The 15,195-nt window shown below is 31.0% G+C and overlaps 3 protein-coding genes across 8 annotated transcripts; all 3 read left to right on the top strand.

Moving 5' to 3' along the window:
* The first annotated feature begins 119 nt into the window (after positions 1-119).
* LOC139095699 (protein RUFY3) lies at positions 120-7,164 on the top strand. Of its 4 annotated transcripts, XM_070647138.1 has the most exons (8): positions 470-940; positions 1,018-1,348; positions 3,831-4,494; positions 4,552-4,951; positions 5,948-6,045; positions 6,257-6,730; positions 6,792-6,856; positions 6,920-7,164. In XM_070647138.1, exons 2-8 carry the CDS (start codon positions 1,021-1,023, stop codon positions 6,976-6,978), a joined length of 2,088 nt encoding a protein of 695 aa, XP_070503239.1. In that variant the 5' UTR covers positions 470-940; positions 1,018-1,020; the 3' UTR covers positions 6,979-7,164. The 4 variants fall into 4 exon arrangements, with proteins under 4 accessions (XP_070503241.1, XP_070503242.1, XP_070503239.1 ...); XM_070647140.1 differs by lacking the exons at positions 470-940; positions 1,018-1,348 and adding an exon at positions 120-451 and having other exon boundaries at positions 6,920-7,163; XM_070647139.1 differs by having other exon boundaries at positions 470-1,261.
* A 336-nt stretch (positions 7,165-7,500) lies between these two features.
* Positions 7,501-10,957, top strand: Ada3 (transcriptional adaptor 3). Of its 2 annotated transcripts, none has more exons than XM_070647710.1 (2): positions 7,501-7,656; positions 7,927-10,957. In XM_070647710.1, the coding sequence occupies exon 2, from the start codon at positions 8,178-8,180 to the stop codon at positions 9,591-9,593; it is 1,416 nt and encodes a 471-aa protein (XP_070503811.1). In that variant the 5' UTR covers positions 7,501-7,656; positions 7,927-8,177; the 3' UTR covers positions 9,594-10,957. The 2 variants fall into 2 exon arrangements, with proteins under 2 accessions (XP_070503811.1, XP_070503812.1); XM_070647711.1 differs by having other exon boundaries at positions 7,537-7,627.
* Positions 10,958-11,279: 322 nt separating this feature from the next.
* Zip99C (Zinc transporter Zip99C) lies at positions 11,280-15,069 on the top strand. 2 transcript variants are annotated; one of them, XM_070647358.1, is made up of 4 exons: positions 11,280-11,386; positions 12,832-13,181; positions 13,865-13,987; positions 14,051-15,069. In XM_070647358.1, exons 2-4 carry the CDS (start codon positions 12,995-12,997, stop codon positions 14,794-14,796), a joined length of 1,056 nt encoding a protein of 351 aa, XP_070503459.1. In that variant the 5' UTR covers positions 11,280-11,386; positions 12,832-12,994; the 3' UTR covers positions 14,797-15,069. The 2 variants fall into 2 exon arrangements, with proteins under 2 accessions (XP_070503459.1, XP_070503460.1); XM_070647359.1 differs by lacking the exon at positions 11,280-11,386 and adding an exon at positions 12,479-12,748.
* Positions 15,070-15,195: the final 126 nt, after the last annotated feature.

The following is a 15,195-nucleotide window of genomic DNA, read 5'->3' as shown; positions in this document are numbered from 1 at the left end:
AATAATCAATAGATAGACCGAGATAGACAGCAAGCAAGTAGTTTCATATTACTGAACTTTCCTACAGCATTCAACGGTCGTTGGAAATTCAAACTATTCTGTAAATGTTTTGATTTGAAAGAAAAGTTGGATTTTATTAAAAAATAAATAATTTTAATTTTCTTTAATCTCCTGTGTGTTGACGCGATAAAAATCTTAGAAACCCAATGTTTAATAAATTGTGCATTCCATAATGTTATTTTATGCTGTGTATTTTATGTAATATTTGTGTAAATTGTGATTTATTAAAAAGTTTTTATCAAAATGAGTTTATTTTTGAGAAGAAGTGTATCCGAAAGTAGTGAAAATATTACAAGATCACCATCATTGACATCAATCAGAGAAAATATAGATTCCTGGTCTACACATGAGAATAGCGACGAAAGAAATGAAAAAATCCTGAATAGAATTGGTGAGTTAATAGAGTTAAGAATGTAAACATCCCATGACATGTTCTGCTGAACATATAGCGATAATAATCTTGATTGTGTGCCTTATATAATGAATTAATCATTTAACATCGTTAGAGATGTATCATTTCCATATTTTCGGAGAAATTTTAATGGAACTGAAAATTGTTTTGAAAACAAAAATCATCTGTGCTGCAAATTTATTGCATAAAATGTAATTTTTAAGCATGCGCATAAATCAAATAAGAAGAGTATAGTGAAAGTTTATCGTACCGTGTGTTGAATAACAAAAAAATTAATTTAACTGGATTTTCTATTTATTTTCGTCAAAATCTATACAAAAATGAGTCAATAAGTAACATCCAGTGAAGAAATTATTGAAGTTTATACCGAATATCATCAATTAAACACAATAAACCCATAAAAGGATACCAAAAAGAAACGCAATAAGGAACGAAAAATCGATAATTTTGCAAATAATGAATCACAACGTGAGGATTTAAGATATTTCCATCGTATGCCGCACGAATCCAACAGAACTAAAGCAAATAAAATTCTCATATTTCAGTAAATGTTGAGACGAAATATGCGAGGTCATAATAACAAGCATCCATCAAGCAATTCTAAAGTGTCGCAGCTGAAGAATGGAGGCAACAACAATAATAATAATGAAGGCACCATTACTTTACCGAGAAATAAGGATGTGACGGGCGTTCAGGACACAATTTATCTATGTAATTTTCGAGTTTCTGTTGATGGCGAATGGCTTTGTTTGAAGGAATTGCAAGACGGTGTCCAAAATCAAAATGAAGGTGCAGCAATTGATGATAAAAGTATTGTTGCAAGTACTGATAAGTGCAATGAGAAGATTGTCGAACGAGATTGGGTTAATTATTATTGTAGGTGCTTTTTTCGTCACTATTTAAATCAAAATTTTTCTTAAGTTCCTTATGATTTCCTCAAAATTTGGACATTTATGCTCTTCTGTTCTTTATAAGTTATTTAACAATTTACACAGTACATATATGTTTATCACACTTTATCACATATACACAGACTTCCACATAGTTTCATTGATTTATGATTTAGTTGCGACGCCCGCATTTTGCATAAGTCAATGTTATCGCTCTGTTATTTTTGTTTTATACACCAGCTATAACAATTCAAAAACTTAATCAAATTACAAATGTTGTTGATAATAGAATAATACGACTGGAAGATCAGCTCATAGTTAAGTTATCTGTAAGACCTGCTTTAAAATAAATCAGAAAATATATGAAAGGTCTTAGTCAGTAATTCCTGGTATATAATATTTAGCTTATATGTAGTTCTAATTTAAAGTGATGTTCAATCTTGTCAATTCACAATTGAGTGATCAACCTAAATTAGCATAATTTTATAGAAGTTAAAAAACAAATGTTTCAAATATCGATCGTATGAGTCAACAACACAATGTACAAAACACCCACTCACTGCAAATTTCTTTTCACATAACAACAACATTAATTCCTTTATTCATCTCGAACATTCTTGTAAATACATTAAACACAATTTATAATCTGTTAAAAGAGCTTTGCTTAAAACGCTGAAAAACCCTACAAAACCTTAACATCTCTATCCTATCCGTTACGATTCTTTCGTGCTGGCGATTTAGGACGAATCTTTTGTAGGAATCTATGTGAATTTTTCATGTTTTGCACATTATTGTTTTCTGAATCTTCTGATAATTTAAATGCAGTCTTCTTGCTCAATGAGCTTAGTGATGAATGTGGAGTGGATTTTTTGGATTCATGAAGCACAATTTCATCCTCAGATTCAGCCATGTTTAATAGTGGCAAATTAACTTTCTCTTTATCTTTTCTAAATTTTCTTAGTGGCGATGACTTCTTTTCATTCTCAAAAACGATTCCTTTTTTGTTGCGAACTTTTTTATATTCATAAAATTCATCATGTTCAGGCATATGTGTGCTGCTTTTAAGGACATTTTTAATTTTCTCCTTTAAAGTTTTCTTGTTTGGAAATCGTTTGTATTCGACTTCCTGAATCTTCTTTCGATTGCGACAAATCCTTATAATCATATAAATTAACAAGAAAGTCAATATTCCAATTCCGATTGATGCTAAAACAGCATTCAGCCACCAATTAAGATCACGATTACTGTCGTCGAACGAAAATTCATCAGAATTAAAGTTTCTACTATAATCAAGAACATTTGTCGATTCCACAAGCTGCTGCTTATGTCTTTTCATATTTTTTTGACTAGTTCCTTGATACGTAATATCATAAGGACTTTTAATTGACTCAGAAATTCTCAAAACAGCACCAAATGCTGGATAAAGCTGTTCATCATCAAGATATGGCAAAACGTTGTCATTTATCCACAAATTAAGTTTCTTATTGAATAATGATTGATTGATACCTTGATATTTGAAGCACTGAGTCACCGACACAAAATAACGAAGTAGAATAAAGGCAGACTTTTTAGAATTTATATTGAACGTATGTTTGCGCTTTAATGGCAATCGAATTGTCGATAAATCATCATTATCTTCAGTTTCTATTTTGGGCAATGGAACAAGCATATCCTCTTCATTATCATCGTCGTTTTGATTAGTGACCAGATTAGAACAAGATTTCATTGCCTCATCGTCAGAAATTGTTGGAATCATTAGTGGAATAATTTTGACGTTTAATTGAGAGAAATCTGTTATTCCTTCCGACCAACTATTTCCATTTGTGTCAAGTAGTTCCTTACAGCGATCGAAAAGATTAAAGACATTTTGAGCAACTGAGTATGTCACATTGCCAGCATAGAACGAATATTTTGTGATTGGAAGGATGATATGCTTTAAGTAACTGTAATTAAATAGAAGGAATATACTATTGGAAAATAATTAAGATTAATTTTGCCAATATTCACCTTCCAAGCATGTCGTAAAAACACTTAAGAACTAATTGTCTCGCTTCCCCTTGATCCATATGCTCTATGATCTCATTGAATCCATAAAAATATTTGATCATCGCCACTAAATTGTCATCATTCATTAATTCAATATTTTTTGGCAGTAGCTCTTGAAATTTTAGTCTGGTTGCAAGTTGTGCTATGTCATTTTGTATAAAGCATTTCTTCGAAAATCCATGGTCCTCAAATAAAATTGATCCTAAAGGCTGAATTTGCGTTAAACATTTACAATAATGCATTAAGATCAACGTGATTATCAGTAGTTTTAAACTCGCGGTGCGACGTAACATTTTCAATTCATTTTTTAAAGAAAGAAAAATAAGAAATTGGTTTCTATGATTGAATTTGAAAATATTAAAAAAATTTCTCGACCAAAATAAATTCTTAATAAAAATTGGACATTTTTCTTTAACATTTAGCACGTGACCCAGCATCAATTGAGAGATCAAATTTAGTGAATATTTGTAAACTTGTCGTTAAGGAACTTCTCGAACAATCACTACGCTATGGACGTCAATTAGATTCTGATCATCTTCCGCTGCAACATTTCTTTATAATTTTGGAACATATTCTTAGACATGGCTTAAAACCCAAGAAGGGATTACTTGGTCCAAAAAAAGAACTATGGGATTTATTGCAAAGTGCTGAAAAGTATTGTCCTGAAGCACAGGATGTAACAATGAGTATTCGTGATTTACCAACAGTTCGTACACATACCGGACGATCGAGAGCATGGCTACGTTTAGCATTAATGCAAAAGAAACTTGCCGACTACTTGCAAGCCTTAATTGAGCACAAAAATGAAATTCTTGTTGAATATTATGAACCCCATGCATTAATGTTAAGCGATGAAATCGTTGTTATCATGGGAATATTAGTCGGACTGAATGTTATTGATTGTAACTTGTGTGTTAAAGGAGAGGATTTAGATTCACAACAAGGCGTTATTGACTTCTCATTATATCTGAGATCAAGCTCACGCTCTAGTCCTGAAGAAGATCAACCAGCTATTGAAGGTGGTGGAAATATGACTGCAGTTTTAGATCAGAAAAATTACATTGAAGAATTGAATCGACACTTAAAGTAAATTTATTTTATTATTAGTATTATTAGGACGCTTAAAAATATTTTAATTTCTAGTGCTACAGTTGCGAATCTTCAACAAAAGGCTGAGCAGCTTACAACAACAAATGCACTTATGAAAGAAGACTTAGCAATCGCTCGTAATAGTTTATTGACACTACAAGCTGAAAATGCAGCATTAAGACAAAATCAAAATGCAAGTCAGCAAATTGTCGATAGAGCAAATGTATTGGATCGAATTGATCCTGAAATGGCAGAGGCATTAGCGGATGAGAAGAAAAGACGACAAGAATTAGAGAGAGAACTGGAATTGCAAGTGTGCCTAAAAGCTGAAACTGAGATGGCAATGAAATTGTTGGAAAAGGATATTCATGAAAAGCAGGACACAATAATATCGTTGAGACGTCAACTTGAGGATATAAAACAGATTAATTTGGAAATGTATAAGAAGTTACAGGTAAAGTTATACTTACAAAAAATTATTTTAAATTACTTTGTTGTGGCAATTGAAATCTACTGAAGACTTTACAAATGATATAATTTCCAACACAAGGGTTGGCATTTGTAGCGTCTTCAAAACAATTTCTATAAAATAAGTTAACATTGACTAACATAAACTAAAAATCAGGAATGTGAACAAGAATTAACACAAAAAGGAGAGATGGTAGAACGCTTACAGGTAAAAGCATCAAGTATCGGCAGAATATTAACAAGTTTAGAGAAGAAATACACAAGCACACGTGGCGAGGAATCAGAAGTAAAAAAATCTCCGTCTGGTCAACTACTTAGCCATAATCAACCACCAAATAAACGCGCTCATTTAAGAATTCAACAAATTCCACCATTTAATGCTAATAAAGTTAAAAAATCACCATCAGGTGAAACTCCTGAAGATCAGCCAGAACAAAAGCAATCACCAAGCATGACTATTGAAGCTTTAACAGAAGAACCAGTGAAGAACGAAGAATAAAAATTATCGCTTATTGTCTTCTATTTACTCATCATTAGAACTTAAATTTATGTTTTTCGCTTTACTAACTTGCATTAATTAACTTGTGTATGCATAAGTGTTCATATGAATGGAAATTGGAGCTGAGAAAATGCTGTAATGCTTTAGACGCACCAAGCATACATATAAAAAGAAATAATAAAATTCAAAGATATTGCTTGAATAAAAAATAAATTTAATTTTTAATACCCAAAGATCTAGTACTTGTGGATTTGCAATTTTCTTGAAACCTTACCATAAATTTGTTTAAAAGTTCAACATCACCAAAATATTTCCATTCATATGAACAAATATGAATAGCTAGAGTTTTGACTAACATAATCTATTATACATTATTATTACTATTTATCTACTAATTATATTATATATAAAAATGCCTATATCATGAAGTAAAGGAACATAATGTAATAATCATTATACACTATGTATAAAATAAATTTTTAGGAGTGTGAATCATCACTGAAACACAAAACAGATCTGCTCACAAAGCTCGAAAGTCAGCGTGAATCTATGTCGAGTGCAATATTGCAATTAGAAAAAAAGTAAGAAAAGAACAAATATTAATTTTTAAAGCTATGCCAAAAATGAAGTTTAGACAATTCCATGCAAATTATTTTTGTTTTCATTTGTCTTTTCCCATAATCCCAAGCATATATTGGCAGATTTTCTATGCTTATGAGAGTCTAAAAATGATAATAAAATTAAGATAAAAATTTAAAATTTTAAATCTTTTAATTAACTTCAAATTTTCAGGCATTCATCAGACTTAGCATCATTTAAGTCATTAGAAGATACAACCAAGACATTGACGTCTCAAATTGTTACTTGTGAAGAAGCTCGTTCGCGTTGTGAGGCTGATTTGAGAATAGAGCGTGAGTGGCGTAGCGCATTGCAATCAAAAGAAGTTGAATATAAGGAAGCAATAGCAAAATTACAGTCAAAAATTAACGAACATGCTGAGGAGTTGAAAAAGAGTGAAAAAACCAAAGCCGAACTGGAAAGACTGCGTAGAAAGTATAATGAAGACCAACAAACATTGGAAGAACTAGGTGTACAATTAAGCATGACAAAATTGCAAGTTTCTGAGCTTAAAGAACGTTCTAAAATAGCTGAGGAATTAGGGAACGGAAGAGTCATGGCGATGGACTGGACGCCTGATCAAGAAGTCTCAAACTGCAATTGCTGTAAAACTGCCTTTTCAATTACTAAGAGAAAACATCATTGCAGGTATGTATTAATGATTTTCATATTGATTAAAAAAAGCCTTAACTATTCCTGTTTTCAATAGGAGCTGCGGAGAAGTTGTTTGTAAGAGTTGTTCTGATCATTTATTGCCTTTAGAAGATGCAACCGGTAATTTAAATTAAATAATGAATAGTAGATTCAAAAACTAATGAAAACTTGATTTATATTTAGGTGCTCTTGGAAAACCTGTCCGTGTGTGTGATACATGTTGGCAAAATCGTGTTAATTAACCATTCGTGCATAGATAATATCATGTTTAAAAAATTTATCAGAGAAAAGTTAGTCGTGCTTTTTTTCTAACGAAAAATCTAAATTTAAACGAATAATAAATTGAAGCGCTGCTTTAACAATGTTCCCTAAAAAGATAAATTTAACCAAATTTATGTGAATTGAATTATATTTTGAATAAAACGTATTTTATTATTATTAAAAAAGTAAATTTTTGCTAATTATCCATTCAATTAAATAAATGAAGAAGAGTGTTATTTAATTGGTTTACAGTTATGAGTCATCAACATTACTGACCTCGGATAATTACAGTGATGCTCAATCTATATTGACCTTTACTTAACGTAATATTTTAAAATTATCCAAAAAAGTACCTGTATTTAGAGATTGATGAAACTTTAGCCTACAAAAAAAGGTCAGTAAATATGTCGTAAAATAAATTGTTTATAATGTATGTCGTGAAGTAAACAAAAACAGTTTGTCCATCACTGTTTACGTGCGTTCAGAAAAAATTCTTAAGAAACTTTAATTCAACAAGAATTAAATAAATATTAAGCTATATTAAGGATATTTTGAGGTCTAAAATCAACAAATTAATTAAATTAACATTGGCCTGCATTGAAAAGACGTTTTTGCATCTTTAGAAAAACTGTAATTGCTATATAATTCATTGATTTTATGTGAGTATGAAATGTTTATACTTCGACACCTGCTTTGTGATTGGTTGTTCGGATTCGTGCACTACTAATGTCAACGGCTTTTTTAATCAATGAAGCATTAGTCCATAAAGAGAAAATTATTATGATTGCAACATAATTAGACTATTATGCCCATGCAACATAATACATTTACCTCTATTATAATTCATATGAATGTGTTGTGGCGAAGTCTAAAATCCGTAGCTTGAAACTCATAAAAAATATTTTTTGTTTTTCTTTTTTCTCTTTTAGCTGTATATACACACCATACTTTTGTATTTTTCTTCTTTTCCGCCCGTCGTCGTTTCTCGTCTGAAAAAAAGTGAAAAAAGAAAAAAATGGCACATTGAGTGGAAAGTTGAAACGAAAAAATTATTATTTCATATCGTCTGGATGTCGAGAATAAAAATTCAAATTTTTTATTTCGCTCCTTAGTTGTGTTCATAAGAAAAAGTCATTGATATTGAAAATTGATTATAAAAAACTGCTATTTAACAAACACGATGGCTGAAAAGGGCAGTGGTAAGAGATTTACCAAAGGCAAAGGCAAAGTAATGACATCAAAATCATCGCCGGAATCAGTAGAGCCATCATCACCAATCATTCCACATATACGTTGCCAAGAGAATGCAGAACAATTGCCAAAGTATCATGCTGCATTATCGCGAGCATCAACCGGCGAATTGCCACCCGATGATTTAGAACATATACAGGCAGAACTTGAGACCCTCCTATCAACTGTTGCATTAAGATATCGAGTATTAAAATCAGAATTGGAATCAAATGATAGTCGTAGATCAAAGAACTTAGATCGTGCACCTATTTCTCGACGGGGAGGGGCAGGATTAGTTTCAACAACAGTAAATAATAGTGGTAAGCCACGAAAGTTTTCCGCCAATTCACCACTCAATCACCCGCCTCCAAAAATATCTAAACTTAAAAACTCATCACCTGCACCAAGTCAGCATACAGACGATAGTTCAGATGTATCGAGTCACAATCCAAAACATATATACCATCGTAATGACACTCCAAATAAATTTTGGCTTTCAATTGAACCGTTTACCGTGCCAATTACACAAGAAGACATTCGATTACTAGATGTACTATTAGATGAATATGCTGGAACTTTAGCACCACAGATTCCAGAATTGGGCCCACATTATGCCACTACGTGGGGCATTGAAGATGTAAAAGAGGAACAGGATACAAATAATCAGCAACAAATTGGAAAGGGTAAGAAGCCAAATGGTCAACAGAATGGTGATGTGATGCGTGTATTAAGGAATAGTAAGAAAATGGGTGAAGGAATAACTGGGCCATTTACTCAAAGACTTGTAAGTGCACTAATGGAAGAGAATCTCATAAATGACGGACATCATCATTCGACAGCAACAGCTACAACAACCACAAGTACTGAAAATTCCAATAGTAGTCTTGAAAATATACCAAATAATACCAATATGGTTCATACGCGAAGTGCAACAAATTTACTCAAAAATGGCATTGCGGCTGAGCGAAGGATACGAAAAGAACTGATTGAACAGGGAATTTTAGAGGCAAAAGATGTCACATCAAGTGGCGAGGGACAAGAGGATGTAGACGAAGTACTTTCAGAAGTCCAGAAAGTACGATCAGATTTAATTGCAATTGCAGAATCAAATACTAGCCAATTGACGACACTTAAAGAAGTCGCACACAATGAACTGAAGCGATTGGAGATTAAGAGGAAACTCGACGATGTCGATCACGAAATTGTAGAACAAACTAAGCGCGTTCAACTCGCAAAACAAAAAGGTCGTTCACTATCAAAAAGCGAGCGAGATGAAATACTACGACTGATTGATAAGCAGAGGAAACTAAGTAATGAATTGGATAATTTACATCTCCCTGGATATACGACGAACTTTCTCACTTAGATACTATCTCTCTTCTCTGTGAATCGAATCTTGTAAGAATTACTTTTTTAATTAACTTTTATTGAACAATTGAAAATGTAAACAACCAATGGTGGCGGACAGAAAAGTCAACGTTACAACAAATATTTTTTTGAAAAGAAACTTGTTACAAATTTACATCAAAAATTTTTGATTTTAAAATATTTTTGACCGTTATTTTGAAGATAAATAAATTCAGTTATTTTGTGACGCAAATTCATTTATTTTATGAATTTGACGACAGTGACGACTAAATAAACAGTGTCCATTTCGATTGCAACTATTACAATTGGAAAAACAGCATTAATTTAATATTTTCATTTAATTAAAAAACGGTTTTTAAAAATTCAAATATTTTGTTCTATAAATTTAGTATTTGAGTTCTACGTTTGTTCTAAGTATAAGGCCCTTAGTTCTAAGTATAAGGCCCTTAAATTTTCTCTCCGCCACCATTGGGTAAACAAATGTTGAATTAGTGGCGTTGTGGCTGAATGGCTCAGCTATATGGCATTTTTGCATGCGGGTAATTAGTACATTAACGGATTTATTAAATTCGAGTAATCTGAAAGTGTAGATTAATAAAAGAACCCAATAATGACATGTGTATGTATTAGTGCTAGAAAACCACTGCTAAATTTTCAAGAAAAAGAAAAACAACCAAATTCAATGAACATTAACACAAACTCTTTTTCGTGGATACTAGATGCATACGCGTGCATTCATGTATTGGGAACCTTTGTCAATCAGGGTTTTTGTACAAAACGTTTTCTTAGTGATTTAAGCTCTATGTATATTTGTGTCAGAGAAAAGGCATTGACATTTACAGTGCAAAGTCTGTTTTATGTGGTTTCAAGGTCATTCGTGTTTACATTTTTATTTGGCAAAGGTCAAGTTAATAAACTTCGCCCCTTAAAAAACTAACACCATCAAAATTTTCCAATGTTCTTTAAGTAAATTTTTGGTTGTTTTGTCTAAGTAACTTTTGAAAATTTAACGGGAACTTTCATGTATGACGAACACGTGGTCATCAATATTGGTCATATCGCCAAAGCACTCAAAATAGCTCGCTTGCAAAAATGTACCCGAAGAAAGATAAATTGATAAGAAATTTTAAATAAATTAAGTGTAATTAATGAATAATAAGTATTAATTGATAGTGGAAACTCTTCAGAATCAGTCACGCAAAGCTCGTTTCTTAATAATATATCTATCTGTTGACTCACAATCCCTTTAAAAAAAAAATAAAAACACATCTATTGATAGAAAATAGGAAATTTAAAACAAAAGAAAAAGTTAAAAAATCAAGAAATAAAAAGAATTAAATGTAAAGAAGAAAAATCTATCGATCAGTAAAAATAAAAAAAATGAAAAAACATCATTTTGAGTTAAAAAATTTAAATTGCGTTTGAGAATTATTCCTAAAATAGAACCTTAAAAAACGGTTAAGAATCAGATTTAAATTTGAGCAAGATTTCATTTTCTCGCGGAATTCTTAAGAATTCGACAGAATTTTTATTTTTATGTTAGTATAACTACTTGATTCTGACTTTTAATGTATTTATATGCTGCAAAATATTTATTTCTTTTAAATAATTCAATTTTCAGCATAAAATTAATATGTAAGTAAGAAATTTTGCAAAAGTTATCAACTTTTATTAAAAACCGTGACAGACTCGGAATAAATTTTCATTGTGTTGTTTGTTATTGTTTTGAATCGCAGAAATCATTGCAAAATTCGTTCTTTAACTAACGTCTCCAAAATTAATCAGAGAAGTGTAAGTTAACTTATTTTATTTATTTTAGCTTTAAAAAGCACACAATTATTAAAAAGTGATATGAAATTATTGTAAATTTAAAAGCAGAATATTACATTTCAAGGATAAAAGCATTTAATGACATATTGAAGTGAAATGAATTGAAGCTAATAATTTATTCAGTTACAAGAACACGCAATCAGGAAATGAAGCTTTATCGAAAGTCATTTATCGTTAAATGTGGTCAATTCATTTCATTTGCGATTCTTTGTTTTCTCAATTAAAATTGATTCTGATAAAAAGTTAAATAAAAAGAATAGTGAACGATCTGTTTACTAAGTTTTTGCAAATATTTTACGTTGTGGAACTGTAAATAACTAATGCTGAGTCATATATCAACAATTTACTATTTCATCATTCACAAACAGTCAATTTCATAAGAAATGAGAAAAGTTTTATCACATACATTTCAAAATATAAATTGTCATTTCTTCTAAATTCCAAGTATTTAACTATTTGAAGATGTAAAAGAGAGAAAAAATATTGAGTATGGTCAAGGTCGATTTAAGGCAAATCGTCACCGTATAATTTTCACATTATAGTTTTTATAGCCGGTTTTATGCATACACATCTACCTTTGATACATTTCCTCAGTTATCAAACTTTATTATGACTGCGTAGTATTGACTAGAATTGCACAAATAATTGATGATAAGAGCATTTAATGCTATTGAGTGATCTGGAATGGACATGATAACTGATAAACATTTCATTTGACAGGGTTATTATAGTGTCTCAATTAAGATTAATTAACATACAATAATTGCGATAATTACAGAATCCAAATGAATCATTTAATGATAGAATATTTGCATCTAGAACTTTAATTAATTAGTTTATTAATAATTTCATGTTCAGAACGTTTCTGCTATTTTCTGAGTAAGCAGATTGCTTTTTACTTTAAATGCAAAATTTTCACGTCGTGTTGTAATTACTGAATAATTCTGATCTTTTGTCGATATTGTCATATTATCCTTTTCGGAAGAAACGAGATTCATAGCTTTAGAAAATTAGAGCTTATGATTTTTACAATATTGATAAGAGCTATCAGAAATTTCTATTTGTCATAGTAAAGATAATACATTTTCAATAATAAATATGTCCACAAATTTATGTACTACCAAATCAGCTGATTCACTTAAATCAACAAACAAGTTTTCTTCTTGTTGTGAGAAAAAATCTGAAAAAAAAACAGAGAAAGAAGAGAGGAATCACCGCATATCAATGTGTAACAATTTAGTTACTGCTGATAAAGCAGCTCTCAATATACATTTGTAAAAATAATTTCTCATGTCATTTTGTGTCGAGCAATTGAGTTATCCGGTAGTGTGTACTTATTTTTATTTCTTAGGAAATAGTTTTCTTTGTTAAATCAATTAATAATATTAATTTTTTCTCCTTTTCAGGTCAGATCATCTTTTTTATTTGGGAATAATCCAAAATTTCGCATTTGACTGGAGAAATGAGCGTTGACTGATTTTCAAAATTATTGTTCAAACTATTTACTATAAAATTCATCGACATTTGTTCTGAATCGTAGAAAGTTTTGCGAAACAGATAAGGAGCTAAATGAACTCATCAATGGATACATTAACGACACTAATTGATCTTTATGTACCGGATTATATTAGAACGATCCATTACGTGCCATGGCTTTTTTCACTATTTGGATCAGCACTAATTGGACTTAGTGGCATTTTACCATTACTTATAATTCCAAATATTGAGCCGGGAAAGGAAAATGAAGTGAAAAATCGTGAGTGATTTTAAAAATGCTATAAAATGAATTATTCGTAAATGCACGTCCTATGATGTAATTTCAAGTGCCCTAATTATTATCACCACTAGACTTATGAAAGAGATTCTTATCGTTCATTGATTTCGTCTAGCTGAAATTTTTTCGATACAATTTCTCGCGTGGTAATCCAAAGATTAATTAGCTATATTATTTATATTGCCATACGGGAGGCAAATCATAAATCAATCCATGTACATGCCTTACTGAATTTGTAACACTTTAAATCCTATCTGTCGTCATGGTTATAAAACTTTTTAGACGTGCCAATCAATTAACCATCCTTATCGCTTGTACGTGAGATTTTTGGATACACATTTTCTTCGCATGTGAAGTGGATTATTTAGTCTCTTAATCGTAATTTCTGTCAGATTTACGCTAGAAAATACATTGTTGTAAAAATCAAATCTTATGATTTTTAAACTCATTTTTTTACCTTAGCTAACTTTATTAATAAATTTAAGTATTTTGGCGCCACAAATTCTCAACTTTTCATATGATTTTGTAAAGATTATTATCTGATTCCAAACTGATAAGAAATGATTCATAGATTGTTAAATATCATCTATTCGAGCTTATCTTAAACTCATTATTTGCAAGCTTAAACTGTTGCAATTAATTTCTTTTTTTATTATGACTTACAGTCGCAGATTCAAAGTTGCTAAAAACGCTACTTTCTTTTGCCGTTGGAGGTTTATTAGGCGACGTGTTCTTACATTTATTACCAGAAGCATGGGAGTATGACATGAAAGAGCGGATGAGTAATGGTAAGATACAAAGTATGGATATAAAACAATAATTTTTGTCTTATCTTTTATGACTTTTTGTAGGAGAAGAACATCCATCGATAAGAAGCGGATTGTATGTACTAAGTGGAGTTTTAATATTTACAATAGTAGAGAAAATATTTAGTGGATATGCAAATGCAGATGAGAATAATCCCCAACCGAAATGTGTAGAAATAGCAAATTGTCTTTTACGTCGTAATGGCGGAAAATTACCTGATGGGCAAACGGCTGTGAGTTGTGCATCTAATGGTTCTTGTGATATTGAAGATATACCAAATGGCTGCTTTTTAGCTGAAAAAGATAAGATTGGAAATCAAGTGCAGCAAAAGAAAGTTGCAGGATATTTGAATCTTTTGGCAAATTCCATTGATAATTTCACACATGGACTTGCTGTTGCTGGATCATTCTTAGTATCATTTAGACATGGTGTTTTGGCAACATTTGCAATTTTACTCCACGAAATTCCACATGAGATTGGTGATTTTGCTATTTTGCTTCGGTCTGGTTTCACACGTTGGGACGCAGCTAAGGCACAATTATTGACAGCTGGCGCTGGATTAATGGGTGCTTTAGTTGCTATTGGTGGATCAGGTGTAACATCTGCAATGGAAGCAAGAACATCGTGGATTATGCCATTTACAGCTGGTGGATTTCTTCATATCGCATTAGTAACTGTGCTGCCTGATTTATTACAAGAAGAAGACAAAATTGAATCACTTAAGCAATTGGGAGCTCTTGTGCTTGGTATTTTTGTGATGGCAATGCTTACAATAATGGTTGAGCATTAAACTCATTAATTGAATGAACGATACTATGATCAAATTGTTATTTTAAAATTGTAATATCGGACAGTATGCAGTCTAAACGTTGCACATGGACAAAATCGCGATTATTTTTTTAAAAAAATAATGAAATTTATTTACATCCCCTAGTCTAATTACTAGAAATACAACAAAAAAGTAAGCAGAATTGTAAATTAGTTAGTTATTAAAAATTTATTCATCATCATTGAGGAAAAAGTACTGCAATAAAAAATAAAGTATGTTTTAAGAAAACATAAATGTGTAAGGCACTGTTACTTTTATTTAATGGATAATCTAAAACTATATTTTTGTGACATCAATCTTCATTGTCATTCTGAAAAACATCGTTTTTTTGGTTTCAAACTTAGGTCTAGGTAAAGCTTC

Source organism: Chironomus tepperi, unplaced genomic scaffold (assembly GCF_022539635.2).
Source record: "Chironomus tepperi strain 1889 unplaced genomic scaffold, CSIRO-AGI_Ctep_v1 contig_376, whole genome shotgun sequence".
Lineage (NCBI taxonomy): Eukaryota > Metazoa > Arthropoda > Insecta > Diptera > Chironomidae > Chironomus > Chironomus tepperi.
This window is presented reverse-complemented; position numbering and strand designations above follow the sequence as displayed.

Coding starts and splice junctions, on each gene's coding strand:
- LOC139095699 (XM_070647138.1), top strand. CDS start 1,021: ATGTTGAGACGAAATATGCGAGGTCATAATAACAAGCATCCATCAAGC. Junction 6,046..6,256: donor ATATTGCAATTAGAAAAAAA/GTAAGAAAAGAA, acceptor TCAAATTTTCAG/GCATTCATCAGACTTAGCAT. Junction 6,731..6,791: donor AAGAGAAAACATCATTGCAG/GTATGTATTAAT, acceptor TGTTTTCAATAG/GAGCTGCGGAGAAGTTGTTT.
- Zip99C (XM_070647358.1), top strand. CDS start 12,995: ATGAACTCATCAATGGATACATTAACGACACTAATTGATCTTTATGTA. Junction 13,182..13,864: donor GGAAAATGAAGTGAAAAATC/GTGAGTGATTTT, acceptor TATGACTTACAG/TCGCAGATTCAAAGTTGCTA. Junction 13,988..14,050: donor GAAAGAGCGGATGAGTAATG/GTAAGATACAAA, acceptor GACTTTTTGTAG/GAGAAGAACATCCATCGATA.
- Ada3 (XM_070647710.1), top strand. CDS start 8,178: ATGGCTGAAAAGGGCAGTGGTAAGAGATTTACCAAAGGCAAAGGCAAA.